Genomic DNA, 21460 nt, shown 5'->3' on the forward strand with positions numbered 1-21460 from the left:
TATATAAGTATTATATATATTTAATATATATATCTGCTTATTTAATAAAAAAAATATTATATATAAATATAGCTATTATGTAATAAATATTATTTTAACATTCTTTTTAATATTTTAAAAATTAAAATCCAATGTTATTAATATAAAATGACGAAGAAAATAAATATATAAAAAATATAAATATATATAATAATAAGAAAATGTTTTTAAAAAAAATGCAATATAAAAATTAGAAAAAAAATTAATTAAAATATAAATATAAAAAAAATGAGAGCAATGGATAATTATTATATATAATGCTACTATTTATTTAATATTCTTATTTTGTATTATATGTAATATTAATTGCTTTATTCAAAATAAAACATAAAAAATATATATATACCTCAATATATATATTTAATATTATTATTCTATGCATGAAAATTTATGGATATTAGCATAATATTTATTAAGTTTTATATTTCAATAAAATGGTATTGCTCGCTTGCATATGTAAAAAAGGTATTAAATAATGCTTATATATAATGACAACTATTATATAATTATATCATGTGCGAATATATAAATATATTGTATTATTTTTTTTTTTAATAAATGCCATGTCGCCCTTATAGTTATAATAGTTGCAGTACATGAAAGGCATATATATATTTAATATATATATGCATAATTTAAACAATATATTTATATTATTAACGTATCATATTTTGCTACTATACAAGCAGATAAAGTATATATATATATTATTTTTTTTTAGCTGCCTATATATTATAATAAGCTTTTCATTAATATATACATATATTATATGTAATTATTTCCATAGTATACACGTATATTATTTGTGCCTTAATAAAAGGATTGCCCAAAACAATATGCCAAAATAAGTGCTCTTTCCTCTCTGATTTTACTTTATACCCCATTTATATTGCTTTTTACATTTATTGTCGGTATTGTATTATTATTATTTTTTATTTTAATAACTAAAAAAATATGCATTATTCACCTATATAAATACACGGTATTTATAATTATTTCTTATTTTTCCATATTAATAAATGTATATTAAATATTTTTCCTACATATGTATAATCTGCTATTTTTATATAATAAATATTATACGCTTTATATATTGCATTTTTACATTTATCTATTAAAGCAAATTTATATTGCAAAAAAAATAATTATATAAAAAAACGAATGAATAATAATAAAATAAAATGTGCTTTCTTTCGATTCTTTGAAAATCGATGTAACAAGATATAAAAAGCTTGCTCTTTTTAATTTTTTTTAATAGAAACATACTTAATTAAAAAGTATTTAATTTTACAAAATTATAATAACTTGAGAAGATAATAATAATTTCTCAACTTTTCTTAGTATAAATTATACCATTTATATATAATTAATTTTTCCTCCCTTTTTAAACATTTCCATTAACAATGAGGTAATTAATAATAAACAAAAAATTGTTATAAAAAAAATATTTCATTTTATATGAATTATGCTTATTTTCTATATATATATTTACATATTTTAACTTTGATAATATAAATTCCCTATTGCATTTGTTATTCTATATATATAATACTTATGTTTGAGTATGGGGCTTATGCATTATTTACAGTTACATTTCATATTTGTTCTTAATTTATCGCCAAATGTTAATATATTACATATATAAATATAGCCACTATATGCTTTCTATTAATTTCATATAAAAAAATGCTTCTAAAATATGTGGGTATTATGCCCTATTTTTGCATAATATGAATAAAAAATTTGCTACTAAAAAATAATAAATGGATACTTTTACATAATCCATGATCTATTTTTCTATATACTAAAACGTTTCCGAATTTCAAAATACATATTGTTTCTTATTTCTCCTTATATTTTCACTTTTGCAGCAAGCTAAATCAAGATTTATTAAAAAAAGCCATTAGCGATGTATTTGAAGGAACAAAACAGAAAAAGAGAAAATTTGTTGAAACAATAGAATTACAAATTGGTTTAAAGGATTATGATACACAAAGAGATAAACGTTTTTCAGGTACCGTAAAATTATCAAATGAAGTTAGAAAGAAATTAAAAGTCTGTATATTAGGAGATGCTGTACATTCTGAAGAGGCACAAAAATTAAAATTAGATTATATGGACATCGAAGCTATGAAAAAATTAAATAAAGATAAAACATTGGTTAAAAAACTTGCTAAAAAATATGATGCATTTTTAGCAAGTCAGGTCATATTGCCTCAAATTCCAAAATTATTAGGTCCAGGTTTAAATAAAGCAGGAAAGTTTCCTTCTTTAATTACTCATAATGATAAAATAAATGATAAAATTTTAGAATTAAGATCATCCATTAAATTCCAATTGAAAAAAGTTTTATGTATGGGAGTACCTGTCGGTCACGCTAACCTTAAGGAAGACGAATTAAGATCAAACATAGTACATGCCATCAATTTTTTAGTTTCGCTTTTAAAAAAAAATTGGCAAAATATTAGAACATTACACATTAAAAGTACTATGGGAAAACCACAAAGAATCTATGGTTAAGTGTGATGCTTCATACATATATATATAGCTCTTTAAACGTCTTGATATATTACATTATTGGTGTTAGAGAATTACACTATTTTATGGCGAAATTGGAATGCAACGGGGATCTACATATATGTATGCGCATATGCATATGTATATATAATTCATTAAATATAGTGCAGTTTTAAGGTAAAATAAAGAACGAGAATAATTCGCCAACTAAATAGTTGCATATCATGGAGGAATTACATATAAAAGGGAGATTCATGCTATATATGTTTTCGAACAATCTCATACATCTCTATATATTTATGTATTATGTGCTTGCTGCAAATTTAATAAATATTTTATTACATTGTTCCAGAAGTTTGGGATTATTTTTATTCCCTTACTCTTTTTTTTTTTTTTTTTTCGAACACCAATATTTTGGAAAAAACAGTTTGTTTCTTTTCCCTTGTGAATTAGAATAATATATAATCATAATAAAAATAAATATGCATATATAATAATGATATTAATATTTATTTTTTATTGGGTTACCAAAATATTGGCAGATTTACAATAAATCGCCCATAAGAAAAAAAAAATGAAATAGGAAAAAGCAAGGGGAAAATAAGGATTATAAGGGAATATAAAATGATTATGAATTTTATCATTCAAGTAAAATGTACATTTGGGTGTTACGTTTTTATATTCTATAATTATTATTCTTTCACTTCTTATTTCGCTTTTTATATTTTTTTTTCTTGATAACCCTATAATACACATGCATGTGGTGCTCAATAATCCCCCATACACTTTTGGGGTGGTCTAGGCTTTCTTTTAATAATCATAATATATTATGATTCACATTGTCAAAAAAATGAAAGGAAGTCTAAGGTTAAAATATAAGTATATTAATCAATTTGTTTATATTTATACTATTTTCGTTTGTTCCCATAGTTCTCATAATACTCTTTTTAGCATAAGCCCGATCTGTTCATATGAACTATGCATTCGATCATTTTGTTATAACCCTTTTTAATTATTTAGAGCTGCAAACAAGTGCACCAAAGGGTAAATCTTAGTAAATAAGTAACCAAATAAGCAAATATATATATGCTATTCAATCTATTAAGAGAAAGTTTAATGATACTTCCTACTTTTTAATAGTATTATAATACATATATAAAAAAGAACAAGTAACTAAACTTTTTATAGTTATAAAGGTATCATTAGACCCTAAGAAAAACCAATGTTTCACATATTTATATATAACTAATATTTAAGACGATTTAGTCAATAAAAATCGTACTTTTATTTGGTACTATAAGTAATGATACTCTTAGGGTGGGCCATTAAATGGTTTGTTATGTTCATTTTGGACGAATATATACGTGCTATGTTGTATATTGCTTATTGAAAGTAAATATATTTGTATAGAAATATAGTCTCGTCGATGTGATAAATTATGCTACATAATTTAAGCACACTTTTAATATTATACAACCTGTTAATCATATAATGCTTAAATATATCCCGTCTTATTTTTTTAAGATACATAATTTTATTTTCAAAAAAATATATATTAATTTGTTATTTTTGCCTTTTTTATAATTATTTGTTTATTTATTAATATTGTTTTATTTGCAATTCACAAGTTACATATTTATAGTGACTAGAAATGCTTGAAATTTACATACTGTTTAAGTTTAACCCTGAAAATAATACACACACATTTCCACAAAATTATTATTTTTTTAACAAACTTGTTTTTTTTGTATTTTTATAGTATAAAAATAAACACTATATATTATGTACCAAATTTCTTATATTAAACTATTTGTCATTATTTTTATATTATATCATTGTTTTTGTTTTCGTTAGTTGCATGCACGTGTTGGAAAATAATAGATAATATGTAAAAAATAATAATAATAAAATAAAAATTACAATAAATAAATATACATATATGTATTATGAATTATTTTAATTCTTTTAAAAGAGAAGTTATGTTACACATTTTCTTTGCATATTTTTTTTCCATTTAAAAGACATTATAATCGAAAAGCTTAAATACTTTTATTAAATATATAATTAAAATACTCAAGATGCTGTTAAATGTTAATGCAAAGATCCATACTAATATGCCTATTTGCATTATTCGTGAATTATATTTGCAACTATTAGTTTATATTTTGTTTATTATTATTATTCTCTTTTGTGTGCACACTCTTTCCATTTTATATTAATTAAAAACAATGCATATTTAAGGCTCTTTCTTAAATATTTTTATATTTAGATGAATTTCCTTCGAATAATTTGTATCTTCATATGTACCGTTCATTGCGTGTTACCCATGTTTGTAGCATTACCACACATAAATTTTTAACACAATATATAGTTGTCTATATTTGTATTCTTATTTGATTTATTATATTTTTTAGGACATTCTGTATTTTCTATTTTGTCTTTAACGCATATAGTTACTACTTTGTTCTAATGTTCATTCCTTAATTCGTTTTTTTTGCGTCTTCACTGTATCGTTCCTCCTTTTTCTTTTTGGAGTATTGATTTTAAAATGTTGGATACTGCAAAATGGAGAAATGAATGGAACGCCGAGCTCCGCTCAATTCCCCACGTTGAAACAGTTAATGAATATGATTTCGAGCTAACAGAAAATATTTTTCTTATTTGGAGGGTTAGATTTATAAAATAGCGTATACTATTCAGTTTATTTTTCACCTTTTTTTATGCTTTCTATATTTTAAAACCATTACGATCGCATATCATGATTTTCTTTTGGTATTATTTATCTATATCTTATTCTTTATCATTGTTTTTAACTATTTTATTTGTTTACAGTTTTTAAAACTCTATCATTCTGCTATCCCTCAAGTGAGAAGCCTCATAGATTTTGTAGCAAGTATAAAAAAAATCATTAATATAAAACATAAAAATATGGGTAAAACCCCCCATTATAATATATATTTGTCATAAATATGATGGCATTGCTTCAAGGGTTTATCTGATGATGCGGCTGAGGTGAAACTCTACCCAATCATACAATATTTTATTGTTTATATTTTAATGCTTTACTTTATTTTTTCAAAGCTAAGAAACCCGAATTGTTACAATGGGGAGACCACATAGATAGTGCTATTCAAAGAGGAACTGTTAAAGGACAACAATTATTTAATATTTTAGTTTCAAGCGGGAAAAAAATTCAATCGAGATATTCAAAAAAAAAGTTATCTGATACTTTGCAATATTATCACATTAAGAATTATATAATTTTAGAAAAGATAAATACAGGTTCAGTTGGGCAAGTGCACTTAGCATTAGATAAAAATACAGGTTAGTTATATATTTTTTTGTCTTTTTGTCCATACTACTTGATTTCTAAATATATTACTCATGCGCATAATGATATGAATATTTTAAAGGCGAAAAATACCATTCATTGAAATGGTATCACCATTACATTTATATACAAAAAGTTTGAAAATATATTTACATGCGCCTATAAATATATATTATTGTTATATACAGATGTATTAGTTGCGGCCAAAGCAATAGATAAATCCACGGTTCAAGGGGATGAAGGATTGTTTCAAAAATTAAAGGATGAAATAATTGTCTCATGTAAAATGAACCATCCGTATGTTGTAAAAACTATAAATGTCCTTGAAACTCGGGACAAAATTATACAATTCATGGAATACTGCGATGGGGGAGATTTAATATCATACGTTAGAAATGTAATACTATAAAAATTAAAAATGTGCATATGTACCTATCTTTGTATGCATATATAATATGCTTATACTATATATATGTATTTTTTTTTATAGGTATTATACTTAGAAGAATTAAGTGCACAATATTTTTTTCGAAAAATTCTTGATGGAGTTAAATATATGCACATCAATAAAATAGCTCATCGAGACTTAAAACCTGAAAATATATTTCTTTGCAAAAAGATATTGAATCAGAAGGAGAAGACATTAATTAGGATAGGAAAATTGCCATCTTGTTTTGAATATGAATTAAAAATAGGAGATTTTGGTGCATCTTGCTTTAACGATGTGCCAAATAAAATGCATTATGATATTGTCGGTACGCTAAGTTATGCTGCACCAGAGGTATTAGGTTGTAATAAAAATAATGGATATGATAGTGAAAAAGCAGATGTATGGAGTTTAGGTATAATACTGTATGCAATGCTATTTGGCTTGTTACCATTTGATAATGAAGAAAAAGACATTAAAGAAGCATACAACGAAATAGTAAATAATAAAATCGCTTTCCCAAAAAATCGAATTAATAAATGCTCAAATAATGTTAAAAATCTATTAATAGGTATGCTTAATATTAATCCTATAAATCGTTTATCTCTTGATCAAGTTATTAATGACCCATGGGTTGCTAATATGGTTAAAAGTAAATTAGAAATTTCTTATTTAAATAGAAAAATAAATGTTCCAATATCATCTACAGTTGGGAACCATATTTATGTAAATAAAAATCCTTGGAATTTTAATATTTATAATAATGTAGCACTAATGAAAAATTCTAATAATAGCACAGAAAAAGTACTTAATTTAAAAAATGAATACGAAAAAAAAAATCAAAACCAATTCATTGAAGATAATCCAATCGTTATATCATCACCACCATCAAATTCAACTCATACAACCTATTCTTCTCGATATCCAATTCCATCAAATGCTCATTCAAACAATGGTAATATAATTAACTTTTATAATATATATGAAAAGAGACCAACTACATTAAATAAAAGTAACAATGATTTATACTCATGTGATAATAATGGGGTATTATATAATAAACTAAAAAATTATGATGATCAAAAGGTTAGCAATGTTACGAACTATTATACAGGCCTAGTAACTACATATAAAAATAATGCAGCTAATATAAATAATAATAAGGGTAAAGAAGAATTGTCTAATAGTAAATTAGTATCCCCTAATATTTCTGAACAAGCCAATATAAAAAATAATTATATTTGTGAACAAATAAAATATGTTGAAAAAGACACACAAATAAATGAACAAGAAATATATATATCTGAAAAATCTTTAAATGTGATTTATTATGACCAGAATAAATCAATTGAAAGTGTTTACCTAGATAATAAGCATCTTAATAAAAATAATTATTATAACTCCAAGCCTTTGGAAAATAGAGAATATATTAATAATAATTATTTTCCCGAAAAATTAAATGATTCAAAAATTTTATCTGATAAAGAATATAAACTGTATTTCAATCAAAATGGAGTTTACCAAAATAATCATAATAACCATAGTACCAATATACCAAATAATATTCATCATGAAAAATATTATTTACTTAAAAATTCAGATGGGCGTATTATTACACCATGCTATACACCTGTAAACCCTTTAAAAACTGAGGAAAATAAAAGATATAATCTTTTCAGTTCTAAGAAAAACACAAATGACCATAATGAATATGATACATATAATAATGAAAATAATATATCTTCTAATAGTAAGAATTGCTTACAAAATTATAACCAGAATAACCCAAATTGTATTAAAAAAGACGAAAACACAACTATCAATAAAAATAACAATATAGAAATGGTAATCCCTCAAAATGATAATGGAAATTATAATAATAATGAATACAATTATTACTACTATGATAATAATGGGAAATATGTTAAATACTCAGTTAATTATCAAAATGACCCTAAATATATTTTATCTTCATCTTCATCTGTTCTATCAAAAAATAAAATAAATACTACTAACAATTATTATAATAATAATGATGTTCATTATTCAAATTACTGCGACTATAAAAGGGGAGTTTCAGAGTATGCTTCTCAATCTAATATTAGTTACAATGTTGATGAGATAAATATAAAAAATAACCAAAATCATAAAATTAGTAACCATTCCAACCTCGATCAAAATTCATGGGGTTTAAACAGCCAACAGAATAAGCCTGATAAAAGGGATGAAATATATAGTTGCAAGACCGAACAAAATTCAAAAATTACAATCAATGAGCAAGAAGAAGAGGATAAGAGAGATAAGATGGAAAATGATAACGAAACCGAAAAGAGAGAAATTAACGAAATGAATAAGTCTATTAATAAACAAAATCAAAACGATAACCAAGCATATTGCCTTAATTATACATCAAAACAATCTAATAAAATAAATAATTATGACAATTCAAAATTATTTTCAGACAACAAAAACCATGTTATAGATTATTCTTCCAATTTCAATGATTCAAGAAACAACTGTTCTGATAATAATATTTGTAATGGGGACAGAAGAAGATATACATACATGTTTCTAAAGGACGACAGCATATGTAATAATATTAATAACCAAAATATAAAATATGACTGTTATAAAAATGTGAACAAAGCATCTAGCAATAATATTATAATTCCCTTAATAAATAAAAAAATTGAAACAAATAGAAAATCGGCTAGTTATTCTGAAAACATTATAAATACTAATTTAAACCCTATAAATAGGTATACAAATTATTTAAATACCTTTTATGAAAAACAAAGTACGCATATATCTGATAATGATAATGACGATAAAAAAAACGATATCCAACTTACTAACATAAAAAACAACATTAATAAATACGCTAATGATGTTAAAAATTATCAAAGCGATTACAATACCAACAATGTGTGTTATTCAAATTATGAAGTTAAAAAAACCGAAAAAACTAATAAAAAAAAACGAATAAATAATAGCTCATCTGGTTCATTGCCGTCATCAATATCTTCAACATCACTTGCAGAATTGAGTAACAATTCAAGTATTGGTTGTATTAATAATATTAGTTGTAAAAAATTACAAAGGGAAAATCCAAAATTCATAAGTGCAAGTAAAGAAGGTAAAACTGATAAATGTGAAACTATTAATAAATGCAATGAGAATGAGAATAATAAAGACCAACACACCACAAATAATAATAACAACAACAATAGAGACACGAATAAGTTAAATGTGCGTAGTAATTCCAATAATGATATACAGAGCAATGATTTATTAGATATAAAGAAAATAAATAAGAGTTGTAAGATAAATAATTTAGTAAAAAAAGAATTAGACGAAAGAAATAAAAAAAAGGAACATAAATATAGTGAGATAAACATATTATGTAAAAATAAAAGCATAGATATTGAGGGTGATAAAAAAAATAATAAAACAAAAAAGAAAAGCATTGAAAATATTGAATGTGTAAAGAACAAACGACGAAATAATGGTAACAGAGAATATTTTTTAAAATTAAAAAAGAATATATATTCAAAAGAAAATATATCCCAATCGATTTTCTTAAAATATTGCAATCATTATTATATGAGAAAAAATAATATAAAAATTCATAAAATATTTTCAAGTATCAAGAGAGAAGCAAAGAAAAATAACTCAGACACTTTAAAATATTTAAAAAAATGGGATTTATATCACAAAAGGCGAAATCATAAGCATGACAAAAAAGGCAAAAAAAAAAAAGCAAAAAAACATAAGGTTGAAATAAAAGAATCAAGCTTCGAAGACATCAATATGCAAAACTCAGATCAAGAACAGATTCTAAAAAAAACAAACAAATTACAAAACAATGTAATAGATAGTAACACGCTCACTTCATATCGTTATATAAATAAGAAAAACGATAAAAATATACTTGAAAATAAAATAAATTTTAAAAGTAATAATAAAAAGGAGGGATACAAGGATAATCATAATTATGATATGTCAGACAGTTTTTTTAATTCAAACAAAATATATTACAAAAAAACTAAAATAAATTCAATATATCACAACAGGCGTAGTTACTCAGATTATGAATATTCGTATGACTTATGCAATTCAAAAATTAAAATAAAGGAATATAATAGCCGGCTTGATAATATTCGTGGTAAAATGTTCAAATACGATAATTCTGTTTATTCGAATGAAATTAAAACAAATAATAATTCATATTATTTGAAATCAAAAAACAATAATGAAATTCAAGAAGGCAACATACATTATTCTTATAACAATTTTAACAAAAGACATCAAAAAGAGGATAATAAAAAACACCATTTTGAGAATAGCACGAATGAAGAGAACATCCCATACCGCTATGAACATAATAAATACTTTCCTTTAGATAAACAAAATTTATTTAATGAAAATCATTGCCATGATTTTTATCAAAATAGCAGATTAATTGATTGCAAAAAAGAAGTTTTCTTAAAAAATATAATAACGAATGAAACAATTCCATATATAAAACGAAGCTACAGTTTAACTGATTATAAAGATGTAAATATCGATGACACTTTTTTTCAAATAAAATGCAATAATAAAATAGAAAATAAATATAGCGAAAAAAAAGATAAGCATGAAGATAGTTTTATCGCTAAATTGTCGAGTCCCACTAAAACAAATAATGACACAATTTTCAGTAATAGTGTTAATTTAAATGATAAAGAAGTATATATGAATAATATACCCAAAGAAAAAACTAATAAAATTCCCGAAACAAATTTAACAAATGATATACCAAACAAAATACAAGCACATCATAATATAGTATCAGCTGCATATATTGATAACAATTCGAGTACTGTACAAAATTATAGTCATGTATCGAACATATACAATAATCACAATGGAATTCTAAATTGTAGACAGATAATAGAATTAAATGATAATAAAGATAGTCTTGAAAATGGAACAAATTTTTATATTTTAAAAAAAAATGAAACTCAAAATTATGCAATAAATAAAATAACTAGGAATACAAATGTAGGAAATTATTTCGATTCAAATAACTTAATACTAAATGAGCCTATATTTGAAAAGGAATATAATTTATATCAATCACAAAAAATTACAATCCTAAAAGATAATATTATGAAAAATAAAAATGAAAATGTAATTCCAACAAATTATAACACATCCCAAGCAAACAATTATAAAAATTTTATTGATCAATCAAATAAATATATTAACAAAACATCTAATTACAATATGAATAAAATGGCTAACAATTTTCTTAAAAGGCCTAATAATTATGGAAATATTAAAAACAATTATCTCAATTTTAATGACTTATTAATTAATAAAAAAAATACACTATCAAAAGATAATTTCACTCTTGATCAATTTAATAAAACAACCAAATTTATTAAGTCTTGTAATTTAAATTCTGATTATTGTAAAAATTTTGAACAAAATGAGTACGATACCGAAAATGCATTGCAACAAAATACGGAACATCATGAAGGGAAAATGATACACCAAATAGATAAAGACAAAATTATAGACTCAAGAAAATCGACAAATAATATTATTATGCATAATATGTCATCCATTGATCAATCTAATAATATGAAAAACGATTTTATGGCTAATCAATTTAGTACAAATCCTACTGTAAAAGTAAGGCGTCCTATATGGAAACATAATTATGATATGGTTAAATATTCTAGAGAATTTAAAGAGAATAATCATACCGACGACATGAAAGATTATCTTACTTTAAATAAATCTTTTGTTCAATACTTTTCAAAAACAAAAAAATCTAATAATGAACAAAAAAATAATAACAAAAAAATAAATCAAAATGATGGAAATTCGGCACAACCTATGCTAAAATGGATAAACATTTTCAGTCGAAACTCTCAAAAATATTGATTACAATTAAAACTAAGGAAAATCCCTATTCATGCCTTCCTACATCTGTGTTAAGAATATGCGACGAAAGGTCATTATATATTGATGCTCTAATTTTGTAGTACCCATATATGTTGATCCGAAGGAGTACATAGACAGAACCGAGTGTTGTTTTTTACATAATAAAAAGATAAATAAAAATCTTCTAACAAAAATTAACTATTTTTTTTATTAATATGCCTACTTCATAATTTTTAGTAATTTATAATAATTGTATTTTTTTGTTTCTAATAATTTGTGTGTTCTATGCATTATTTTCTTCCCCATACACAGAATAATTAAAGAGAAAGGGAGAAGAGAAACATTTAAATGGGTTCATGCATGCGCATATATATTATACATTTATGTTTCGTTTTTCTTTTTTTACGTATTTTTTTATTTTTTTTCGAACATTATATTATGTAATTACTGATTAATGAATAGTTTGCATAATGGACAAGCATACCTTTTTTGCCTCAAATAATACTTATATGTATACATGTAAATTATTATGAGGCACACATACAAACGATTCCCCGTTGTCTTTTCCTTGTCCATTAAAAAAGGGATGCATACATTAATTGAAATCGAATTATGCAAATATACAAAAGAGTGCTTATGTTTGCAATCCCATTTTATGAATAAGAGGAAATGATGTGAAAGGAACAAATTGGCTTCACAAGATATGAATTTGAATAATGTTTAATATTCTATATATACTATAATTTTATGGGAATAAAGTTAATAATAAAAAAAGAGAATTTTCAATTCACATCATGGTATGCATTATATGTTTTTTCTAATGTTTTTATGGTTTTATCTTTCCATGATTTATATTAAAGGAGACTTTATAAAAAAAATTAAGTAGAGAAAATATGTTATTAATTTTTATAACATTTCTATTACATACACATACAAAAGGAGAAAAATGTGTACAAAATAACCTTACTCTTTCTCTTTAAATAAATAGCTTATATTATTTTAGTTTGTGTGACTTTTATCATTTTTTTAATGAGCTATAATCAAGCATTTTAATTTCTTATGAGGTATGCTTTCTTTATTAACCTCATTTATTATTGCTATTATATAATTAATCATTATTACTACCTTATATTTATTATATTATTATTTCTATTATCATCGCATTATTAGGCTTGTGTCTCCTGTAAATGTGATTCAAGCTTTGAAAGGCATAAAATTTAGTCCCTTATTTCACATTTTTAATAACATACATATATATACACACTTTTCCTATTTCCATGACCCAACCCCATTGTTTATATTACATTTTAAATTTCATTTTTTTTTTTAATTTATAGCCATAAAAATTACAATGCAAAAAAATATAAATGTCCTTGTAAGAGGAAATATATCATAAAGGAATACTTTTCCTAGAAAATACCAAAAGTACTAAATATACTTAAATTGATTTTGTTAATTTTTTAAAATCATCTCAAAAGAAGCTTTTGATTTGTTTTATTATATTTATATATGTATTATATTTATTATATATATAATTATTCTTTGTAACCCCCATAAAAAATAAACTAGTTCATATTGTATGTATGCATGTTGATAAGATGAGCCCTTCCCAAAATATATACTGAAAAATATACAATTTTTATGATACTTAATTATATGCACACATTTGAAAATTATGCAAGCGTAAAATATGCAGAATGCACATTTATTATTGTTTTTTCCAATAAGTATAAAAATACAATTCTTTCGTTTTTTTTAATATTTTTATGCAAGTAAAAAGTTTGTATTTTTCGATTTAGGGCATTTACATCTTTAAAGGAGAATTTTACTGCATATGTATATTCATTAATTTTTAGTAATATTTTTTTCTCATTGATGCTCTTATTTTGGTGAAGAGGCTCGCATCTGCCTTTGCATTTGTACAAAGCTATAAAAAATATAAAAAAAAAAAACGAAAAAAAAGAAAGTAAAAGAAGAAAAAAAACAGATTAATTTTCTTTTTTTTTCTTTAAGCTACTTTAAAATTTTTTGATATGTTACTATTTAAAACTTCGCCAAATTAATCATCTTCCAATCTGCCGGTTTTTAAGGAAAACCATTTTTTTTATAAAAAAATTATATACAAATAAAAACTTGAAAAATGGCAGCTGATAATACTGGAAGCACAACAGCCAGTAGTCCAGTAATTTCGATAGGTAACATCCGAGGTTTGGGAGGGTGTGACTATGGGTCATTTAGAATGTCTAATGAATTTTTAGGATGGAAAAATAAAAAAACAAATAGCGTACATCAATACAAATGCAGTGATATTAGTGAAGGTGAATGGATAAAACTAAGTTATAATAATAATAGATTACATTTAAAATTTAATGAATCTAAAGATCATTTGATTGTATTTTTTGATGGCTTTCCTGATCGAAATCTTGCGGAAATTACACAACATTTTCAGAAATATTTTAATATAAAGCTAGGAAACAGAAAACTAGCTACAAAAGGATGGAATTGGGGAGAATTCAAGTTAGAAAATTCAAATTTAATTTTTGATATTGATAAAAAATATGCATTTAATATTAATACAAATAATATCAATCAACTTAATGTGCAAATAAAAACAGATATCGCCATAGAATTAAAAAATGACGAAAATAAACAAAATACAAATGAAGATATACTTTCAGAAATCCGTTTTTATTATCCTCATGAAAATGATGAAAATCAAAATTTCCAAGATTTAAAAAATAATCTATTAGATAAAGTTAATATAGGAGATTCAAAGAGTGAATGTATTGCATCATTATCTAATATACCATTGTTAGTACCAAGAGGAAGATATGAAATTGAATTATATTCAAAAACTTTTAAATTACATGGAAAGTCTTATGATTTTACTGTTCAATATTCAAATATTAATAAAATGTTATTAGTACCCAAAACTAATTCAAATCAATATATTTTAATATTTAGTTTAAATAATAAAATAAAGCAAGGTCAAACTGAATATCCTTTTATTTTAATTCAATTAAATAATGACGATGATATGGACTTAGATATTAATGCACCAGAAGAAGATATCAAAAATTATAAATTAGAAAAAACATTAACAGGAAAGGCTTATGATGTTGTTACACGATTATTCACAGCTTTAGCTAAAAAAAATGCAATCATTCCAGGAGATTATAGAACAGCTAAAAATGAACATGGTATTACATGCAGTTATAGAGCAGCTAGTGGACAATTATATCCTTTAAATAAATATTTTCTTTTTGTTGTCAAACCTGTTATTTTAATTTCTTTTGATGATATTGTTACTTTAAGCTTTCAAAGGACGGGAAATATAAATCAGCATCGTTTCTTTTCGCTAATTATTAAACATAAAAGAGGAATGAGTTATGAATATACAAATATCGATAAAAGTGAATATGCACCATTGTTAGAATTCTTAAAAAGCAAAAATCTTAATATACAAGATGATGCAAATGTCACTGAAAAAAAAGCGGACTTCGATGACGATGATGATGATCTTTCTGAATCAGATGAAGAAGATTATGTAGCCGAAGAAGAAGATGAAGATGAAGATGATGAAGATGACAACGACGATGATGATGAATATGATGACGAGGATGACGATAAGTAAAAAAGTCTTACATCAGCCTATGCACACACATATATATTATTTGTGCATATTTGTGTCACTATTAAAATCGAGCAAAAGAAACACAATGCGTTCTCAAATTTATATTAAACTTATTTTCACATCCAAACATTACCAAAATCCAAAGCTTATAATCATATGTATATCACTTAGCAAATATTATCTTTGTTTTTATCTTGATATGATTATATACATTGGCACTTTTTTTTTATTTATTGAATTTTTTAATTTTTACACATTTTTGCGAATTTTTAATAAATATGATGTTTTTTAAAATATATATAAAAACTTCAACTTCAATAACGAAAAAAAATATAAAAATACTAAAAAAAATAACAAAAAACAATAAACAAAACAACGGAAAGATGTCTATAAAACTATGTCAAATTATAGATAATCCGAAAATTGAATAAAAGTAAAAAAATTAATAAACCTAAAAAATTTGAAAAGGGAAAGAAAATTGAGACGGTTCAATGCATCCATACATGTAATAGGTCGTTCCTATTTTACAAAACATTAACAATTTTGTTTTTCTCATTCATTTTCTGATTGTTAAAATTAGCTTGTTTTAATTTGGAATAATTTTCTGCCTCTCTGCATAAAAATGGTAAAGGTTAAATCAAAGGTAATTATAAACTATTTACAAATTTAAATAAGCATATTTAAAAATAAATTTAAGTGTAATCAATAAGAAGCATTAATCAAAATATAGTTACACATAATTGATTGTATAAAATGTCATCATTCATTATAATTACAAACTCATTAAATAGTCATTTTTGCGTGTATATATAATACATTCGCAAAAAATGTGTTATATATTCAATTATATAAATTTGTCTATTGTATAAGTATTACTTTATAAAGCACATTATTCGGTTTACAAAATTGTAATTCCCTATGTTGTGTTTTATGAATGTTTTTTCGTTTACAATAGGTTCATTTTTTTGAAGCTCGCAGAATATCACCAAAAATTTTGTTATCTCATATCCCTGTAAAAATAGTAGTAAATATATAGTAAAATAAAACAAATACATATATGTATTTTTTCTTTCTTTTATCCCTTACATTTCTAAAACAACATAATATATTCATGATGCATTTAAGCCGGTTAATGGATTTTGTCCTCGAGGAATTGTTCATATCCACTAGTTTATACAACTGTATTTTAAGATTCTCGAAGTTTTTATTAGACTTATTAAATGTAGTATATATGTGTTTGCTTATATTTATATATTCCTTTGATAATATTAGATCATTAATTTGTAATTTTTCTAATAATAATAAAATAATATTATTAAAATAGGAATAAGGAGCATTCGTTTTTTTAGGAAATTCTATATGATATGATATAATCCAATACATACGAAAATATCTTTTGGATAAATAAATACCTAACAAATTCTCTAACGTTTTGATGATATTATATTGATGGTACTCATTTTTTGAATTAACATTTTGCCCTTTCTTTTTTCGTTTTCTTTTTCTTCCTTTATTTTTCATTAAAATGGATTTACTTCCACGATTATGATAATCATTTATATCTATAACCGTTTCCCGTTTTTTATTTATAGAAAATTTATACAAATGAAAATTTGCTTTAATAAATTTTATGATTTTTTTTACACTTACATTTGTTTTTTTATGTAAAGCACTAACATCTATATCACATGCTTCATATATGTTTATAATATATTTCCATATTTTTTTTATGTTCTCTATTTGTCTTTTTACTGATATTTTATGAATGCCTGTGATTTTTACTAGTTCATTAGTATACTTATTTATATTATTAATACTTTTATATTTAATTATTTCTTTCTCTAAATCAAAATCTATATTATAATATATTTTTATTAATTTTAAAATCTTGTTTTTATTTATTGGCATATAAAAATTGGAAAAATGGACATCCAAATTTGTTAAATGATAAGACAATATATTAAAAATGTAAAATTGTTGTTTAATATATAAACATAAAAAATGGTGAAAAAATATATCCACACCTATAATACTATTTGGATCTTTATTCTCATTATTAAACATATTCATTATTCTATTCTTTACAAATAATATATTCTCTTTAGCTTTATCTTTATTTAACTTTTCAGGTTTATTATTTTCCAAATTTTCCTTATCGTCTTCGTTATATATTTTATTGATAAGTACATAATCTCTATAACTCATACCTATTTCTTCATTTTTCATTTTGTCGATGGATGAGTAAAAAGTGTTTTGTAACAAGTAAAACACTTCCTTTTCTGCAAAACCGTGAAATAAGAAAATACACAAATTATATAACGGTTATGTTAATATGCATTATTTTAACAAGTACAATATATATTTTTTTTTTTCTTTCTTTTTCTCTTTTTTTAGAGGTAAGTATTTTATTACATTACACTCTTATTTTACTATTATTTTATTTCATTACCATTATGCCCTCTTATCCATAAATTGAAAATTTCGAAGTTGATTTCTGTTACATTTGGCGAAAATAGTGGAATGTCAAATTCAATAACATCCATTTTTTTTTTCTTTTTTAGTTGAATATTTCATATTTTTCAACTATGTTTTTATATTATAATTTCTTTTTTTTGTGAAATAAAAGCGACTGTTTCTCCTTAAACAAAAAATTATGTTTAAGTTATAAATAAAATGATAAAAATAATTATAGAGGTATAACACAATATATGTGCAACATGGGAGGATGTGTGAGTTTTAATATATTTTTTTTTGAATAGAGAACAAAAAAAAATATTTCACATATACAAATCCTTCTTATATCGTAACAAATGCTATAACATTTATTTTTTTTTTATTTGCTATATTGCAAGAGAAAGTTAATATTATCAATACAAAAATGACAAATAAAGGGGGATTAAAATGGAAAAAAGTCAGTTAATAAATCGAAAAAAAAAGGAAAAAACAATATGCCAAATTAACAAAGCAAAAAATATATAATAATGATATAATACAAAAAAAAGAAAAATATAAAAACAAATCGTAAAATGTGTAATAATCAACTAAAAAAATATAAAAAAAAGGGAAAAGGAAAACAAATACCAATATTATGAGATATTCAACTAAAAAATAAATAAAAGAATAAAAAGAAATAAAATTAAAAAATAATGAAAGGTACAAAGGAATAAAAAAATAAGGATACACAATTATAAAATAAAACCTCATTACACACCATAATTATTTTTTCATTTTCTCCTATAAATGGTAATAAGCATAATTTTTTTTAGCATATACACTATTATAATAATTTTCCGAATTCGAAACCTTTTGATTGGTATCGTTAAAATTTTCGTTACTTGTATATGTATATTCATTATTATCATATGGGACATCTTCATATGTTGTGTTTCTATTATTATTGTAACTAGTATTAAAATGTGAACCTTTCAAATTTATATACGATTTTTTTGATATATTCCCATGTTCATCATCTATAAAATTCACTACGTCTAAATTGCTTTTATTGAAATTTTCTTCATATAAACTTTTTTTTGAATATGTCGCATTATCATTATGTTTATAATTTGAATTATTAATATTATACTGATTTGTCTTATCATCCCCATTATTATACTCGTTATTGGCATAGTGACTATTTTTATAAATATTGTATTTCTTTTCATTTTCATAATGATTCCCATATGAATAATTATTATCTTCGTTTTCTTCAAGTACTTCTTCGCTCGTTACAGTATCCTTTCTACTAAAATTGTCATCATAATTATAACTGTCATATTTGTATGGATTTAAATCACTTTCTTCATTTTTGTATCTATAATGATTTTTTATATCATTCTCCATTCCAGTTTTTATACCATTTTGCATATCACTTATTATTTCTGGTGCTTTTTTTTGCTCATAGTTTTTTTCAGTTGGCATTGTATATTTATTCTCATATGCCAATTTAGGGTCATCAATATCATCTTCCATTCTCCATTCATTATAGAAATAAGTATTTTTATTTCCACCATTACGATTATTATTATTACCATGAGCAACCTTATTAGAGTATTGATCATAGTTTGAATGACTATGGTAAGATACCTTGGTACCTCCCAATGTGTCATTATTATAGCTACTATAATTATTCACATCAGTATTATTGTCGTTGTAGAGATTCTTTTTGTTGTTTTCTTCCTTGCGATTCGATGATTTTGTTTTGTTCCCTAAATAGTGATTTATAATATCATCACAATTTTTTTCTCTTTCAATATAGCTCATATTTGCAATTCTCTCTTTAACATATTCATCGCTAATATTATTTTTAAGGTGAATTAAAATATACATGTTTACTTCGTCATATCTACTTAAATAAGGAAATGGACCGCCCGATTTCATAATTGCATTCTTTGCATTAGGGTAGGCTTTTTTCATATCATCATTTATACTATCTGGATACATGTTATTTAGTGTTTGCATTACTGTTATGCATTTATCATTAGCATATATTGAATCGACGACTTCGGATGATAGTTGTAAACTAATTCGGCCTCCTAAATCTGATGCAGATATTAAATCAATTTCATTACTCATAAATTCTAATGAATTTTTTTCTTTTAAATCAGTGTATCTGCAATCACCATATATATAATCTTCTATTATTATTTTTTTTAATATTACATGAGGTAAAAATGAATATAATTTACCATATATACTTCTGATCGATGCAATTGCAGCAAAACCTTCTGTTTGCCTATATGAATTGCATAAAATTAATGAACCGATTTTTGAAGGATATAATTTTGCATATAGTTGAATTAAATATCCTCCTAAATCGGCGGCAAAAAAATGAGCCTTTTTTATATTTAAATATTCTAATATATTACACATATTTTTTATCCAATCTTGTAAATAATTATAGCATGGGTATTGCAATGAAATTACTCGAAAACCTAAATTTGATAATTTTTCTAACTGATAAAAATAACACCCTGCAGTCCCACATATTCCATGCAAAAATATTACTACATGCTCATTTCTACTATTAATATCATAATACGACCATACTAAATCGCTTTTGGGCATGGATAATTTTTTTAAAGGGTGTCTTGAGCAAAACTCTTTATAAGCTTCGTGCATAGACAATTTATCTAGCTCCATTATGCTTTGTTTTACCTTGTTTTTTATTTAGCAAATTAATCGGAGGTTAAAAAATATTATTATGAGACAAAACTTGTGTCGAATAAAACCAAACACTATATTTTATAAATATAAATGGTTACGAAGATATGTTAATATAAAAATATATAGCTAATTGGGTAGCTGATCAAAAACAAAACTAGTACATAAAAAATAAAGACAAATTTGACAGTTACTGATTTTCACATATATATGCGAATCTGCATGTCTCTTTGTATAAATTCCTAGAGGCACTAAAAATATCCTATACATATATCACGTAAAGGAAATTTTTATCATGAATGTCAACATGAAAAATTATGCCCAAAACTGTAAATATATATACACATAATCATGATTATTTCCCCCAATATCATTTAATACTATTCAATACATTGTAACGAATAAAATTATCAGTCTG

At 23.6% G+C, this 21460-nt stretch overlaps 5 protein-coding genes across 5 annotated transcripts; 3 read left to right on the forward strand and 2 right to left on the reverse strand.

The window, feature by feature from the left end:
* Window positions 1-1442: 1442 nt before the first annotated feature.
* Window positions 1443-2559, forward strand: PVVCY_1300680 (60S ribosomal protein L1, putative; the record flags this gene model as incomplete). The annotated part of the gene is made up of 2 exons (XM_008623744.1): window positions 1443-1447; window positions 1911-2559. 2 exons carry the CDS (start codon window positions 1443-1445, stop codon window positions 2557-2559), a joined length of 654 nt encoding a protein of 217 aa, XP_008621966.1.
* A 2545-nt stretch (window positions 2560-5104) lies between these two features.
* PVVCY_1300690 (serine/threonine protein kinase, putative) lies at window positions 5105-12248 on the forward strand (the record flags this gene model as incomplete). The annotated part of the gene is made up of 5 exons (XM_008623745.1): window positions 5105-5224; window positions 5389-5488; window positions 5638-5880; window positions 6076-6284; window positions 6378-12248. The coding sequence occupies 5 exons, from the start codon at window positions 5105-5107 to the stop codon at window positions 12246-12248; spliced, it is 6543 nt and encodes a 2180-aa protein (XP_008621967.1).
* Window positions 12249-14388: 2140 nt separating this feature from the next.
* Window positions 14389-15882, forward strand: PVVCY_1300700 (FACT complex subunit SSRP1, putative; the record flags this gene model as incomplete). Its single annotated transcript, XM_008623746.1, has 1 exon — window positions 14389-15882. The coding sequence occupies one exon, from the start codon at window positions 14389-14391 to the stop codon at window positions 15880-15882; it is 1494 nt and encodes a 497-aa protein (XP_008621968.1).
* A 405-nt stretch (window positions 15883-16287) lies between these two features.
* Window positions 16288-18425, reverse strand: PVVCY_1300710 (conserved Plasmodium protein, unknown function; the record flags this gene model as incomplete). The annotated part of the gene is made up of 5 exons (XM_008623747.2): window positions 16288-16333; window positions 16411-16494; window positions 16759-16892; window positions 16969-18161; window positions 18332-18425. The coding sequence occupies 5 exons, from the start codon at window positions 18423-18425 to the stop codon at window positions 16288-16290; spliced, it is 1551 nt and encodes a 516-aa protein (XP_008621969.2).
* Window positions 18426-19116: 691 nt separating this feature from the next.
* PVVCY_1300720 (acid cluster protein 33 homologue, putative) lies at window positions 19117-21021 on the reverse strand (the record flags this gene model as incomplete). The annotated part of the gene is made up of 1 exon (XM_008623748.1): window positions 19117-21021. One exon carries the CDS (start codon window positions 21019-21021, stop codon window positions 19117-19119), a length of 1905 nt encoding a protein of 634 aa, XP_008621970.1.
* Between the last annotated feature and the right edge of the window lie 439 nt (window positions 21022-21460).

The sequence above is a fragment of the Plasmodium vinckei genome (assembly GCF_900681995.1).
Source record: "Plasmodium vinckei vinckei genome assembly, chromosome: PVVCY_13".
NCBI lineage: Eukaryota > Apicomplexa > Aconoidasida > Haemosporida > Plasmodiidae > Plasmodium > Plasmodium vinckei.